The 17,259-nt window shown below is 36.0% G+C and overlaps 1 protein-coding gene across 1 annotated transcript in view; it reads left to right on the top strand.

Annotated features, from left to right (window-relative positions):
• The window catches only part of LOC126251538 (axotactin), a 611,191-nt gene extending 597,086 nt beyond the window's left edge, over window positions 1-14,105 (top strand). Inside the window, exons 34-36 of the mRNA XM_049952046.1 lie at window positions 2,081-2,161; window positions 11,830-11,938; window positions 13,196-14,105. Coding sequence (XP_049808003.1) covers window positions 2,081-2,161; window positions 11,830-11,938; window positions 13,196-13,386 — 381 coding nt within the window. The 3' untranslated portion in view covers window positions 13,387-14,105. The remainder of the gene's footprint in view (window positions 1-2,080; window positions 2,162-11,829; window positions 11,939-13,195) is intronic.
• The last annotated feature ends 3,154 nt before the right edge of the window (window positions 14,106-17,259 follow it).

Raw genomic sequence — 17,259 nt, 5'->3', positions numbered from 1 at the left:
AGGTCATCAGTCCCTAGACTTACACACTACTTAAACTAACGACAACACACACACCCATGCCCGAGGGAGGACTTGAACCTCTGGCAAGAGGGGCCGCGCTATTTGTGACATGGTGCCTCTAACTGCGCGGCCATTCCATCAAGACTTCCAATTACCAAGAACAAGTATGTTTCTATCCAATTTTCTTATGTTGGTAATCACAAGTTTGCCAGATCCATGGTCAAATTAGCAACACATGATAGTTTACTACAGCCTGAGTAGAGCTGAAAATCCTATATTATTGGCCGAATATATATGGCCACTTATGTGCTACCGTTTTCTACCATTTGTCATCTGGTGCTGGATAAAGGCCTCCTCAAGAGTTGTGCATGTACAAGCATCTTGAGTTGTTTACATCTATGTTTCTCCTACATGTTTTCTAATGTCATTTAGTCACATTCTGTTACTTCATTTTAATGTCTATTTATTTCTTTATCATTTGGAATCGAGCAAAGAACTTAATAACCCATCCCAGTTAAAAAATAACAGCGAAGTGCATAGCTAAAACATTAGAAGAAAGGATGATATTCACTATTCTGGATTAAATCTCACTTGGCTGCAGGTCTGGCTAACTCTATTTCTTTTCCATCACAGTCATGATTTCATCTTTCACTACAGTTGGTTATCTCATTCATTTGTTTCTTTTTGCCTCTCCAAGCAATATCCAACCTGCATTTACCATCCTCACTGAACAATGGCTTCAACATCTGTTGGTACCAAAAGTCAAGATTGATAATACACATTGATTGTAAAGCTTCCTTCAAGTTGTATGTGAACTTATAAATGAATTAGATATCACCATACATCTGCATGTAAATTTGTTAGAGAAATAGGGGAGGTCAAAGATAAATAAAGGGGATGAATTATCATAATACAGGGTGATTCATGAAGATATGCAAATATTTTAATATGTTATTCTACAAGTAAAACTAAAGAATAAAGTTCATATAAACATAGGTCTGCAAATGTTTAGTTACGGCTAATCAAACATGTTGCCTGAAATTTGGCAACCTCACTAATACAAAGCCATCACAAAACTGCAAAAGGTTAAAGTAAAGCACGATTTCCATTTATTTTGTTGTTATGTCCCAGAAATGTGTCTGCAGTAGTTTTGCAGAACATCAAGAGAAGTAAAGATTATTATACAAGTAAATTTGTTTACTTTCCTGCACAAGCAACAAAATCTGTTCATACAAATGCAGCTAAATACAAACATTGAACTCAGTGGAGATGGTTAGGAACATTTCTTGTTGAATGTATTGTGAAATTGTACATACACTGTACAGCTTCCTTAACACTGAGCTCTGTTTCTTCTGGTTTAATAGGAATTCACTTGTACTATGGTATTAATAAAAGCAGATTATCTGACACATTCATACAGTTTCAGTTAACATTATTACCATCATTTTTCCATATTTAAATTCTCGACAACTTCTGTTGAAAACTTGTGCAATGGTCTGGAATTTAAAAAACAAACTGGGCCAAGTAGTTAATAAAGAAAAATTTTTATGAAATTATGTCTTTGCTTCTCTGGATGTTCTGGAAAACTACTGCAGATACACATCTGGGACATGTTTTATTAGATTCACCAGATCAATAACAACAAAATAAACGGAAATCATGCTTTACTTTAACCTCGTACAGTTTTGCGATGGCTTCATATTAGCAAACTTGCTAAATTTCAGGCAAAATCTTTTCTTAGCCGTAACTCCCTAACTAAACATTTGTAGACCTATGTTTATATGAACTTTTTTTCTGTAGTTTTACTTGCAGAATAACATATTAAAATATTTTCATATCTTCGTTAATCACCCTGTATGTGAGGAACATGTGTAGTCTATTGCATGGAAAAAGAATGTAATGAGCAATAATGAATCAATAAAATTAAAGAGCAGAGAAACTGTTTAATTAATTAATGCCTTCAATTTTTCAAAGAAATAAAAACAAAACAAAAATCAGCTTCAATTTCTCACACTTCATGTTAATAAAAGAGTGTGAAACATTTGGGGAAAAACTAATGTTAAATACTTGCTAATTGCAGTCTATAGAAGATTTGTCCCAGAAGATCCCAAATGATGTAGGGCATGAGAGCAGAAATGCAGATAATCTATCAGAAAGACCAGTAAGTACAAATTTATCGAAACTTGCTCCACTCAGCTCAATCAGTGAAGTTACTCTGAGTAACTATGATTCGGACAAACTTGCAGTGAGTGCCAGTGACAGTGATGACAGATCTGAAGTATATTAGTCTTTTATTTATATCCGGTAAAAGTAAAAAGTACTTAAAAATGTTTTGTACAAAAATATGTGTTCAGATATTAAGCATTTATTTAAAAGGCTTCTTGCTGATACAAATCTTCATTAGTTAAAGTACTTTAGTGTGGTAGCTGTAGTGAGCACTATTGGAAATGGAACTATCTTTTTTTATTTTTAGAAGCTGTAAAAATAATGGTATATTCACATTAAATCATCATATGTGGTGATCACATAAAATATATCATTAAAATTTTGCACATGTATAAGAGTTGTAGCAGTATTCTTATAAAAATGAATTTCATACATGCATGTGTCTTTTCATCAACTGTAAAGCTTGTCACAATCACGTAAACAGCTCAGGTTGGGTTTTAAACCAAGTTTTTTAAAAATATATAATGAATCATAGCTGTCAGCCATAACTACAGGAAACAGCAGGATGTGAACCCTCATTCACTTTGAAATTCAATTGAGATTGAATGTGCACTGCTGACACATTTTTCATTAGCAATGAGAATACTAAGCCAAGGATAGAGGCAGTGCAAAAGTACTCTAACTATCTGTTTCTACTTTTTTTTTGTCTATATCTCCTCCAAAGTCATTTACTTTTGTAGCAGTTTTCCATAAGTATGCTATGGTATATTTTCCCCAATCTGCCCTCTCAAGTACGGAATGAAAACATTCCCAATACAGGTGAATTCTTTACCATTCCATGCTCTTTTCTTGTTATGTCTCAGTAAATGCTTTCAATTTCTGTACTGCACTTATATTCTATCACTTTAACTGTGATTCTTACTGAAGGATACATAAAATGTGTGCACATTAAAGCTTAATTTGTACACATTTATTTTACTCCTAAGATAATTTCTTTGTGAAATGAATGACATTTTATTTCTATAACTGTAACACAATCTAGCAAGAGAAAACAAGACAATGTTGTGCATAGATAAAATAATCTTAGCTACAATAATACTGGACAAAAAATTGTGCTGCACCTCGTGGATGAAATTCTGTCCGTTAACAACCCATGTCAAGATGAAGAACCTGAAATATTCAAGGGTTTCATTACCACGGCTGTCAAGATAGTAGTGATCATGGGATTTACTTTATAACTTGGATATTTGATCCAAATTTATGTATTTTATTAAAAATTATAGCTGGCTTTGCAAAACCGTATCTCTTACACTTGCTATTGGTTGTGGCTATTATATAACTTCTTGAAGTTAGTAGCATTATCTTTTCACACTAGGAAGAAAAAAAACCTATCATTATGAAAGATTGAATGACATAGTATTGACTGAATATGAAAAATGATTTAGTCATATAGTATGATTCATTCACATGGTAGATAAAGAAATATTTACCTTTTCTTCAAATTAATGGTATTGGCTTTTTGTTATTGTCACCCATGTTGCTTTAAAATTGTTTGACTATTAATCATTTGTATTCTTAGAATTAAGATTAATTTTAATTCAGAAGGCACTAAATCCATTTAATTATGGCATTATATTTATTATTGTCACCTGGCTCCCCTTCAAATTTCATTTTCATGGATAAAATAAGCTTTGTACAGCAGTTTCTTTTGCTACTAATATCCAAAATTCAGTACACAGTGTGAGTACTAATGATGGGGAAATATGAGCATGTTTGCATTTAATTATTTATTGTAATTCCTGAGAAAGAAGTTTATGTCTCCATAAAACTCTCCTTTGTGTACCACAAATGTACAAGCTATTTATGTAAACAGTTATATGTTACAACCACATCTACTACTATGAGGATTATTTTATATTCTTATTTTTTAGTATGTCACCCTGTCTATTTCTGTTAAAGGAGGTGACAATGTTAAGAGTTTTTATTTATGATTATAGAAGTTTTATTTTATTGCCTTAATCAGTACAGAAGTGTTACAAGGCAACAAAGCATTGTGCATGGTTGTAAATCCACATGTACTATCATTTCTTAATAGCCACAACTTTGGTACTGTAAGAAACAAATATACATATATATATTGAATTATTTCTGTCTTTCACATACTTAATCTGAGACATTTGCATTCTAATCTCAGATACTCAACATACATCAGCAGTATTCATGTTGGTCCTGGTTCATATCTTATTTTAGTGTGTGTGTGTGTGTGTGTGTGTGTGTGTGTGTGTGTTGCCCCTCTTCTGAAACTTCCCCTGCTGAAATAATAATAATAACGCATTTTATTTTAGTAATTCTTACTCCATTCTTGAAAGCAAAAGTAATTAAAACACAACAGTTTTGAGCAAATCTGTAGTTCAAAATAAATTTCATTAAACTGATGCCAAAGTAAAAAAACCTAAAACTAAAGTTGCTAACACAAATGCAAGCTTGGAGGTAGTGGTGAATCTCCATGCATAAAGTTTAAATGGCATTTCCTTTTTTGTTTCTGGCCTTATTAATCAGTTCAGTCATTCAGTTTTTGGAAAACTTGTATTTTAAATTGGAACTATATACAATGCAGCAATGTGATACTGTTTGTATACAAGTTACTTTGCTATAGATAACATTACTAGAGGTGAAACTCATGTGGTAGCAAGAGAATAAATATGAATACATGAGGCCTTTAAACTACTTTCATGATGCTTAAAGAAGTGAGCCACTTAATCACCTGAGCATATGTTCCAGAACTGTAAAAAAGTGTTATGAATACTTTAACCCAGACACAATTCACTCTTCTTTTTCTATTTCAGTCAATAACTGCCATGCTACAAATGTTCCAGTATAATTAAGTCAATGTGAAATGAAGAGTTTGCTAGTTCCTCCACACAAGGACGTTTCAGATGATTTTTAAAAAAGGATAAAAATGCAACAAAGTAGTAAAAATAAGTGTTTGTATTGCTGGTGCACTGTACCTCTGTAGTAACTGGTCATTGTCAGATATAATCTCTCAAACAGTAATACTGGTCAAGAGAAACAAAACATTTTATAATACTTCCATGGGACTCAGAGGTTAAGGAATTTATAGGGAATCTCATTAGTTGTTTCTTATGATTTTGTGGGGTTGTTTAAGATCTAATTTTAATTGTGTTTTTGCTCCCTAGCTGAAAAGTTACTACTGGAGTATGGTTCTTTCTCTTGCTATTCCAAATTAGGATCATACACAATCTTCTATCATGTGAAAACAGGCAAGAATTAAGTAAATGAGAATGATGAATGTCATACAAGATTTTTATGGTTAATCATAAAGATACAAAAATTTAATCCTAGAACCATTGATATTGTTCTGATTTATTATGAAAATGTAGCTGTTGCACATTTTGTGTGTGTGTGTGTGTGTGTGTGTGTGTGTGTGTGTGTGTGTTTGTGTTAGACCCAGTTTAAAATTTACAAACTGTGCTTTGGATTTAAGAGCTGACAGCTCAGATACATTTTTTCTGGAGTGGGGCATAAAGCTGATCCAAAAGCTGTGTTTTGTTGTTTGGGAATTGTGGTAAGGAAGAAAAGCAGTGCCTCAAGTCACTGATGATTGCCACAATGTTGGTGCCTGTGCGGAGCACTTCTTATATCTTTGTTAGTATCTAGACATTTCAAAACTTATACTATGTCTTTGATCTGTGGTATTCTACTGTACCTTTTACAAAACCACTGTAAATGTAACTCTAACATACACTTGTCTGTCTTTCTTTCTTAAACACTGTTACTGAACTAAATTGTAGTAGTATTATAGTAGGGACATTCTGGTAGAATGTAAATCATTTAAGCTTTAAAGGAGACCACTCACCAAATAGCAGAGATGTTCAGACATCAAGAGGAACACACAGAAGAGAAACAAAACTGGCTAGCTTTCAGAATAAATCCTTTGTTGAGCTAAAGTACAAATACACACACACACACACACACACACACACACCTGTGCCCCTACATTGTGCTGCCTAGACACACATTGCTGGGACTGCATTTTGGCAGGTGGGCTGAGGTGGAGTGGGGGGGGGGGGTAATCTCAGGAGGGATGGGTAGAGGGAGACAGAGGGAGGAGGCAGAAAGAGGGGTTGTGCATTGGTAGCTAGTGGTTCAGAGACAGTCAACTTGTTTGCTGGCTATGAATGTGGAAGGGAGGGGTGACAGGTACAAGGGATACGCATGTGTCGCACAGTTGTTGGAGCCAGGGGGGAGTGGCACATGCTAAATGTGTCATGGGGACATAGACTGGGATGGAGTGACAGGACACAGGAAGGGGAAACTTTTGTGAAGGGTATGGGGAAAGTGGGTTACCTTAGATGGTGGCCAGGATGATTATAGGAGCAGAAGAGGATGTGTTAAGGATAACTTCCTGTCGTAAGGCTAACTCCTATCCGCTTATGCAGAGAAGCTGGTAGTAGAGAGAAGGATCCAGTTGCCCATGTTGTGAAGCAACCACTGAAATTGAACATACTGTGCTCAGCTTCTTGTTGTGCCAGTTGGTGGTCGACTTTGTTCTTGGCCACAGTTTTATGAGGGCCATTCATTCTGGTGGACAGCTGGTTGATTGTCATACCAGTATGAATCTGTGCAATGAATGCAGCAGAGTTTGTTTATGACATTGCTGCTTTCACAGTTAGCCCTGCCTCTAATTGAGTAGGATAAGTCTGGACAAGACTGAAGTAGGAAATCCTGGGTGGGTGAATTGTGCAGATGTTGCACCTCGGTCTTCAACAGGGATATGATCCCTGTAGTAAGGGGTTGGTAATAGGAGTGGCATAGGGATGGACCAAGATGTTGTGTAGGTTGGGTGGGTGATTGGATGTGATGTTAGGAGGGTTGGGAGTGATCTTGGGTAGGATGATTCTCATTTCTGGGCATTATGCTAGATAATCAAAGCCAAGGCGAAGGATGTGTGTCAGTTGTTCCAGTCCAAGGTGATACTGAGTGAAGGGAGTCACTCCTTTGTAGCTGATTCTTGAGGTGGTGGGAGAATTAGGGGCATGTGAGGATATGGCATGAGAAATCTGCTGCAATCACTGCACAGCTTTTTATATTGATATGACAACCAATCAGTCAAATGGCCACCACCAAATTGTGGCTATGAACAAAGGTGACTGACTTGTGGCAAAACATGCAGTTGAACACAACATGCTCATCAGGTTACCTTCCTTTCAGAAGGCTGTTGCACGCAGCGACTGTTATTAATAGATTACAGCCATCAGTCGTTCTTCTTTTTTTTGACTAGCCATTCTCAATGCTAAAAATACAACAGGTACATAGTTAGATGATGACATAAAAAAGTTGCAATTAATTGCTTAACTCATGTGGTTTGTATATTACATACCACTATCATTTTTGATCAATGCATGTAATGCCTGTTGGTCAGGTTTCATCCACAGTTCATTGAATACTAATTTTTGCGGAGGGCAGGCTGTGTGGAGAACACATAGGTTGGTTACATGGCGCCATCTATGTGAACTACATATAAACCTCAAGGGAAGTAAACTACTTCAAATTTAATTACATAAAATGGAACGTAACTAAAATTCTTACATTGTTGTCTTACTTATTTTACTTTATTACTTGATGATAAATATGAAATAAGTCAGACAACAATGTAAGATTTTTACTTATGTTAAATTTTATGTGATTAAATTTGAAGTAGTTTACTTCCCTTGAGGTTTATATGTAGTTCACATAGATGGCGCCATGTAACCAACCTATGTGTCCTCCACACAGCCCGCCCTCCGCAAAAATTAGTATTCAATGAACTGTGGAAGAAGCCCGACAACAGGCATTACATGCATTGATCAAAACTGATGGTGGTATGTAATATACAAACCATATGAGTTAAGCCATTAATTGCAACTTTTTAATGTCCTCATCTAACTATGTACCTGTTGTATTTTTAACATTTAGAATGGCTAATTTCTAGCTGAAATCTAGATCTGCCAACAATAACAAAAATAATAATGAAAAAAATTCAAAAGGATGACTGATAGCGGAAATCTATTATTTACAAGACAACATGCTCAGTTTCAATGATTGTTTCAGAACATGAGTCATCTGGATCCCTCCCTCTACACCAGCTTTTCTGAACTACACAAATCCTTGCAACACATCCTTTGCTCCCATAACCATTCTGGCCTCAATCTCCATTAACCCACTGCCCCACACCCTCCGCACAACAGTTTCTTCTTCCTCTGCCCTGTTACCCATTTCCAATCCATGGCTCCATGCCAACTTCATTGCATGCTGCATCCCTTCAGCTGCAGATCCCATGCATCACACGCCTAACTCATACACCTTTAACTCCTTCTTCACACATTCCTAGCTAGAAAACATAACACCTTCCTCCAAGCTGCTAGCTACCCCCTCCAACACTTCTTTCTGCCTCCTGCCTCTCTACCCATCTCACCTAACAGAACACCCCCCACCCCCACCCCCGCACTCCCAACCTAGTCCACATGCCAAAATGCAATCCCAGCATTTTGTATCAAGCCAGCACACTGTAGGAGCACAGGAACACCCCCCCCCCTCTCTCTCTCTCTCTCTCTCTCTCTCTCCCTCTCTCTCTCTCTGTGTGTGTGTGTGTGTGTGTGTGTGTGTGTGTGTGTGTGTGTGTGACAAAGGATTTATTCTGCTAGCTAGCAAGTTTACTTTCTTTTTTTGTGTGCCTTTCAATGACTCAAAGTTTCTGTTACTTCTAAATTATTTAAATGCAAATTACCAACATTCATGCAAGCAGCTTACCAGCTCATTACAGTGATCAGTCCCATTCATACTTCTGGCCAATGTGGCGTAAATATTATCCTTAGGAAGCATCGGTCTGGATGGTCCTCATAAAAGAACAGAACAGACCTAAAGTAGTACAGAATGTCAAACCAATACTCATGTAGCCGACACTTTTATTTAAATAACTCACCCAAATATGTATTTTATAAGAGAACAGTTCATATTTTACACGAACTAGGATGGTGGCTGATACTCAGAATTATGCATAATAGTGGTTTGCTTCTTCCTTCTTTGGCCTTCTTTCTCCACCATTTGATGAATAAGATAAGACATTTTCAAGTGCAGATGAAACTGACATGATGAGGTTTTAGAAAGCATTTCCAAGAGCAGTTACACTGAAGAATGCTGCAAGGTGAGGTACCAAAGATTTTATTACTCAATAATTAATGGCTACCTTGGATACATGCCAGCTGAGTGTAAGAACTCCTGTACATTTTCCTGTATACATTCTTCAGGTCACAGCAGAGGCACTTAGTCAAAATACTGAAAAGGTCTGTAGTAATAAATTTTCTCTTCATAGAATCAGACAGGAGATGAGAAGAGAACAGAACAACCTGAAACAATAAAACCAATTTTCAAGAAAGATATCCCTGCAGTTCTTAACGTCCATTGGGTTTGTAAACTGTTGCCAGCTTTAAATGTGAGGACCCAAAACAAGAAAGACTTCATTGTTACATTTGGGGACAGTGAACAGCTCCTTGGCATTCCAGAATTACCGAATGGTTCTGGTAAAGAGGAAGCTAACGCTAATGGTCTGTAATTAGTGTGGTATTTATTTGATGCATTCAACAAACACCCTGAGGCTATTGATGACCCATGTTCCTCACTCTATCCATTCTTCATCCATTCATCATCCACACTTTCTCTTTCTGTTTTGTCTGTTCTTTCTAATGATTTCTCTACCAGCTGTTTTTGTTGTACATTCTTTCAACCATATAACTGTACAAAGGACACTTCCTTTTTTTCCTCTATATCTGTTTTCTTATTTTCTGTTATCATCTTTGTGTGTTCTTTTCCATCATTTCTGTCTCAAATATATACTTCCTTCATCTGGTCATCCTGTAATCATACTCCTAATATGTTGTACTTTAAGATGTCATAGTTTTATTTACTGTTTCTCTTGTGCAGAAGTTTTTATTCTTCCAGGTCTGAAGAGTTTGAGTCACTTTTCCTGATATCCCAATTAGTTGTGTCAGTCTTTCACACATTTATTCACATGTTTATCTATCCAGTTAAATTACACATTTAAAATTAGATCACTCATATTTGCTTTTCTCATTCTCAGTAGCAGTGGTTATGTTTCATATTTTTAAGTACCATAGCAGTTTTTATCTTCGGACTCTGTACCATTTGAGTCCAATAATTACTTATTTTATGAAAGGGTGTCATTCTTTCTACAGCTGAAGATCATTATACATCACAATATGATTTGGAATACATGTTGTCCTGGAACATCATGGTAGATTAAAACTGTGGGCCAGATCAGGACATGTACATGGTCTGGAACATAGTCTTCATCTCCCAGGAAGTTTTGAAACAGTGCACTCTCTGCTCAAGAGTGAATTATTCATTCTGGAGACATATTGTTCTGCTTATATGGAACTAAGTAATGAACACCAAAGAATGATTGCAAGACAGTTTGTATTTTCTAACCATAACCCACAAAATATTACTAATAAAGGGTTTAGTTTATAAACTAACAGTAATCGAGAAGTACAGCATAATATTTTTAAAGTTAAGCAAACTATTTACATTCACGTAGTAACTGCTTATAATGTTGCAGGATAAATCTGTGGCTCTAGCATAATCAGATTCACATCACATTCCAATTTTTCAGGTGTATAAACAAAACCACAGTCATACTCTACCATATAGTATTGATGAGCTAGGAAGCATTGAATTCACTACGACTCCATATGCCTGAAGTGATACGGATGTTCAGACAGAAAAAAACGAGTACTGCTTATATTAAAGGTGAACCGGCAAATTAGCAGACAAAAATGATAAATTTATAAGGGACAGTGTAGCATGAACTACTGAGATAATGCTGCATGTTATTTCCTTATGTCACAAAACTGCACAGAGTAAGAAGTGTACTTTGGGTGCAGACGTACAGAGCATATATTTCCACAGTCAAATCAGAGATTCAGAAAATCTTGCTTACAGTTCATCTTCTAAAGAGATGCACAATCTTCTAAGAGCATCTTGCATGTCACCTTACCACAGCTATTGAGATACAAGCAGAGATTTGATTCATAATTAATTCAAGTATATTTTCAGTTGTAAGACGAAAGAAGAATCACATATGTAAACTTGTAACACTCTCTGAAGCTTCCCTGTGCATCTTAAATTTTCTATCCTTCTCTAACTGCATGTGAAACTGTATGTTAAACTCTTCTGAGAAACTTCAACATAGTTCTTAGCATACCAAAAACCAAACTTTGTTTCCTTGTAATTTATTGTAAACAGTATGTTTTGCTGTAATCCAAATACGTCATTCATTTACCAGAGCGTACTAAATTAAGATATGTAAAAACTGGGGTGCCTGTTGGCAAGAAAACTATGTATTTCGTTTTTATATTTAGACAGGTTAGATGCATTGACTATCAGAGATAATACAACTTATATAATTTATCGGTATTATTTTGTATGTTGAAGTGTCTCTTTGCATGTTGGGATAAACCTCCTCACTTCTGGGTTCTTCTCACATTTCAGCATGGATCTTTCCTTGTACAGTTACATGTCTCATTTCTTTTATAATGTTCATAATTTTGTGTTGTATTTATGTTTTAATATGTTGTGTGTTATCAGGGGCAGGGTCAAAGAGCAGACGGGAACATAAATGGGGTCAGTAGTGTGTCTCAAGTGAGTTCTCCACCACCTTTTCCACCAATTCCTGAAGAGAGAGTGGAAAACAGAGGTTAGCACTGTTAGGTAACACTGTTATGCAATTTATATATTTATTTAAAAAATTTAAGTTAAGAACTAAGGGCATAAATAAGAGGCTGTGGTAAAACAGACATGTAAAACTCTTCAAAAGCAGACATTGTGTCAAAACTGACCCATCAACATAAAATAGGGGATAATGAACCTCGAACTTTTGAAAGCAAAGCTTTGTTTACTATCCATTTAGAAAAAAAGAAGAAAATTAAAAGAAACCAGATGAGAAATGGTATAGAAAGATAACAGAGATGGGAAGTGATTGGGCAGTTGGGCACAAACAAAAGTGAACTCTGTGTTGCATAGATGAGATTGAGCACAAACCAAAGTGGCTGTCACACTGGTACAGATGTCCTTATTTCAGTTCTATGCCAACAGAATCAGTTACAAGATGGAACCAGAATTGATAAGAATGAAAGTGGCAGAAAATGTGAAGGTTAAGACGAGGAAATAAACAATTGAAGGTGGGACTAGTAAAACCAAGGCATGGAACAAAGGGAATGAGTTATCAAAAATAAGAAAGAAATGAGTGGAACTGAGAAAAAAAAATTTCAAAGTAAAAGCATAGCTGAATTGTCAAGACTGAAGTATAAATAGTAGAAATCTGTCTTTAGGTGAGCCCAATTGTGCAATAAAATGTTACCATTTATAGATTTACAAAGAATTTTGGATTAGAACAAAATTTTACCCAAAATGTTGTACACACTGCTCCACAACAGAATAATGACAGTAATGTAACAGACTGTTTGATTCAATTCGTTATCCCAATTTTGTGTTGGTGTTACCCTTGCCACAATCTTTGCTTTCATTAACTTCTCAATTTCAGATCTGATAACAGAATCTGTTGACTTTGATACTTTTTATAAATAATATTTTGACTTTAATCTTCAAAAACTTTAATATTCTGTTAAGAAACACATAATCTGTTGTTCTTTAAATGTAATAAACTTTTGATAGTGAAAAAGTAACATGTAATTTGTTACAGTATCTTCCTATTTCATTTCTGTCATTCAAAAGTAATTAATTTTTGTAGTGGCTTGTCGGCTGTTGTATTATATATATACCAAAACAGTCAAATATTTAAGTCAAAAGAGTAAACAACAAAGTATATTGATATAATTAAAACTGTGATGTTTGTTGTAATTCCATAATGCTTTTTGAAAGTTAGAGAACATACTCAACTCTTATTCAGTTTTTAATGTTTGGGAAACTAAAACTATAAAAAAATGAATTTCAGATATGATAGCACCAGATAGTACATCTGAGGCTCTAAAACCACGACTCACACCTGGTGCAAAACTATCACCAATATTTTTGAATGAAGAGCGACGCACATTTGAGAATCCAATCAGTTACCTTGGAGGCCCACGTCTTCAGTCTTCTGTTGCATCAAGAGACAGCAAGGAGTCAGTGCTCTCACTCGACTGAGTGTTTCATAGATGTGTGTTAAAATTATGAGAAAGGCAAACAAACAAGAAACTGTCTATTATTTTTTATTGCCTCTGTTAAGTACTGCTTTGACAGGATATATTTATTAAAAGAAGTTCTAGTGAGTGGCCAACGGAAGTGATATGTATATATGAACTTATGACCTCACTTACATTGGAAAACTGTGTGGAAGTGATAGGACAAGAGGAATTTGTGTATATTCTTTCATACTGAGCTTTAAAAGAGTATTTTTGAATGTGGTATTTTAATCTCCATTTGCAAAATGTGTGGAACAACTGCAGACACATGTCATAGAAAATGGCAAGAAAACTGCAATTTGGGGGGGGGGGGGGGGGGGGGTAATAATGTTACATAATGAAAACACAAGCTGGAAGCTGTATGTGAAAACCTATTTGCCACTTTCCTTTTAAGTTCTCTGCCCAAAGGTGCCTTTTCATTGACACACTGTAAACAGGCTAAATGTTTTGTTACTTACGATCTTTGTCATGTGTTAGCACAGTACGTATTTTACTTGCTGTAGCTTGTTGTTTGAAATTGTGTTGCTATAGCTCAGCTGTTAATTCTGTTAAATGAATGTGATTTGATTGTAGATAATTCTGTTGTAGTGTGTTGTTCTGAGTCTCCTACAAAGTAAGATATATTTTCGTAGTAATGAAATACACAAATGACTTACCTGTGCTATTATGTTGTTTTGTGTTCATTTCTTGGTATTGTGCATCTTTCTCTTCTCTTTATTATATTTAGAGGAAAATACAAATAGTGCCCTTCAAGTACAAAAAAATAAAATAAAATAAAAATTTAAAAAAAGAAAGCATGTTACAACTGGTAGATTTAGAATTTCATGAAAATTTTCTCTGATCTTTGTCTCATTGGTTGTGGCTGCTAATCATGTAGCATGACATGTTTGACCCACAGATATCTGGTGTTAGTCTTGTTGGCAGAATGAATTTTCCACACTGAAATTTAATTGGCAAGTATAGGTATCATGTACAGTTAACTGATTTGACAATACGCCATGTACTATGGAGTGGTAACATGGTAATGTTTGCTATTTGTGAACCAGCCACTGGATGGATCACTTCCACTCAGCTGATCCTTGTCACTGTTTTGAGAGAAGTAAGCTGACAGTTTCTTCCTTCTCCATTTCTCTACTTGCAAATTCATTTATAGCAACATATCTACAATATTTTCATCACACCCATCTATGCTCTGCAGTTACACATTTGTCACATCATACCTAACAAGACAGTAACATTCTATCCCTGTTGAATAACATTACAGAATTATTCCATTGTCTCCAGTGCATATTGACAAGTATGGGCTACTGTTTCAAACACATTTTTCTCTTCAAAATTCTAGCACACTGAGAGAAACATTTTTCATTTACAATCAGTCATTTTTTGTCCAGTGCCCATTGCAAGCACATTATTTTTCAGTTAGGTGCTCAATTTCACAACACAATTGATCTTTAAGGCAGGGCAACTATCAGAGTGACATGACACATTATATATCTTGTATTTAGCTTATAGACTGTACAAAAATAAAAAAAAGTTAGCTGTTGTCCATTGGGTGTTTGCTTTTATGTACTTGGAACATGTACACTATGTGATCAAAAGTATTCGGGCACCACCAAAAACATACGTTTTTCATATTAGGTGCATTGTGCTGCCACCTACTGCCAGGTACTCCATATCAGCAACCTCAGTAGTCATCAGATATAATGAGAGAGCAGAATGGGGCACTCTGCAAAACTCATGGACTTGGAACATGGTCAGGTGATTGGGTGTCACTTGTGCCATACGTCTGTACACAAGATTTCCACATTCCTAAACATCCCTAGGTCCACTGTTGCTGATGTGATAGTGAAGTGGAAATGTGAAGGGACATGTACAGCACAAAAGTGTACAGGCCAACCTCATCTGTTGACTGACAAAGACTGCTGACAGTTGAAGAAGATTGTAATGCGTAATAGGAAGACGAACCCGGACCATCGCACAGGAATTCCAAACTGCATCAGGATCCACTGCAAGTACTATGACAGTTAGGCGGGAGGTGAGAAAACTTTGATTTCATGGTCAAGCATTGCTCATAAGCCACACATCATGCCGATAAATGCCAAACAATGCCTCACTTGGTGTGAGGAGCATAAACATTGGATGGTTGAACAGTGGAAAAATGTTGTGTGGAGTGATGAATCACGGTACACGATGTGGAGATCTGATGGCAGGGTGTGGGTATGGCAAATACCCGGTGAACGTTATCTGCCAGCGTGTGTAGTGCCAACAGTAAAATTTGGAGGTGGTGGTGTTATGGTATGGTCGTGTTTTTCGTGGAGGGCCTTGCACGCTTTGTTGTTTTCCATGGCACTATTACAGCACAGGCCTACATTGATGTTTCAAGCACCTTCTTGCTTCCCACTGTTGAAGAGCAATTCGGGTATGGGGATTGCACCTTTCAACGCGATTGAGCATGTGTTCATAATGCATGGCCTATGGCAGAGTGGTTACACAACAACAACATTCCTGTAATGGACTAGCCTGCACAGAGTCCTGACCTGAATCCTATAAAACACCTTTGGTATGTTTTGGAATGCTGACTTCGTGCCAGGCCTCATTAACCAACATCGACACCTCTCCATAGTGCAGCACTCTGTGAAGAATGGGCTGCCATTCCCCAAGAAACCTTCCAGCATCTGATTGAACATATGCCTTTGATAGTGGAAGCTGTCATCAAGGCTAAGGGTGGGCCAACACCATATTGAATTCCAGCATTACCAACGGAGGGCGCCACGATCTTGTAAGTCAGTTTCAGCAAGGTGTCCGGATACTTTTGATCACATAGTGTATATTACTACAAAAATGAAACACAATCCTGATACCAATAGCCACAATATCATTATTTATGAGAAAACCAACAATATGCTAACTGTTGAAGACAAACTTAAATTGAAAAGAACACAGAATAATTTAAAGTTCTTATGCACATACTTATGTTTCTGTAATGGTGTTCTATGGTCACAAAAAAGGAAATTACATAGAATGTTTCCTAGCTAAAATGCAATACTTGTAGGCCAGTGGTGACTCCCTGCACAAGTAGCTGTACATAATAATTTCCTGATCAAAATGAGGTGACATCACAGGAAAAAAAGTTATTACCAAACAGAATGCAGAAAATTTTAAGGCAGTCAGAGAAATGTTAACTGGAGTGATATGTATGCGTGATAGATGTCAATTGTAAATTTAATTTATTTCTAGCTGTATTTCTATGAATAAAAATAGCTGCTTTCTCATCAACACAATAAAGTCCAGCAGTAATAAAATTCCTAAACACCACGGATTAGCAAATGAATCAAAATATCATGTAGACAGGAAAGGAAATTATACTAAATTATTAGGACAAGCATAGAGTTAGGACTGATTTCATATTACAAGAAATCCTGTGCTGTCTTAAGGAAAGTGATTGAAAATGAAAGTAAACCTCTGTATAATGCTTGAAATAAACAATCCAAATTATGAAATAAAATCTGTAGGAGAAACTGTGAAATTATTTAAGGAATGTGAGGATTAATTATGAAGCAAACAGCCAAATAATAAGAGTCGGAAGACAGGTAGTCAAAATATTTAGTAATAACTTCCTGGAAGTAGTTCAGAACATTAGCACGGACAATTCAAGAAATAAAGCAAAAGGATACCTGCAAGAAACAATGCTATTTCCACATGCAGCCAAATCTGAATTTTCCATACACTGACAAGGAAACTGAAAATGTAATTGATAAAATTGTTTCATGCTTCCAGTGGAATCAATTGGTATAAAACCCACAAACTTTTGGCTGCATGATCCTTGGTCATTTTC

Source organism: Schistocerca nitens, chromosome 4 (assembly GCF_023898315.1).
Source record: "Schistocerca nitens isolate TAMUIC-IGC-003100 chromosome 4, iqSchNite1.1, whole genome shotgun sequence".
In the NCBI taxonomy this organism is placed as follows: domain Eukaryota; kingdom Metazoa; phylum Arthropoda; class Insecta; order Orthoptera; family Acrididae; genus Schistocerca; species Schistocerca nitens.
The sequence above is the reverse complement of the archived record's forward strand: the minus strand, read 5'-3'. Positions and strand labels throughout refer to the sequence as shown.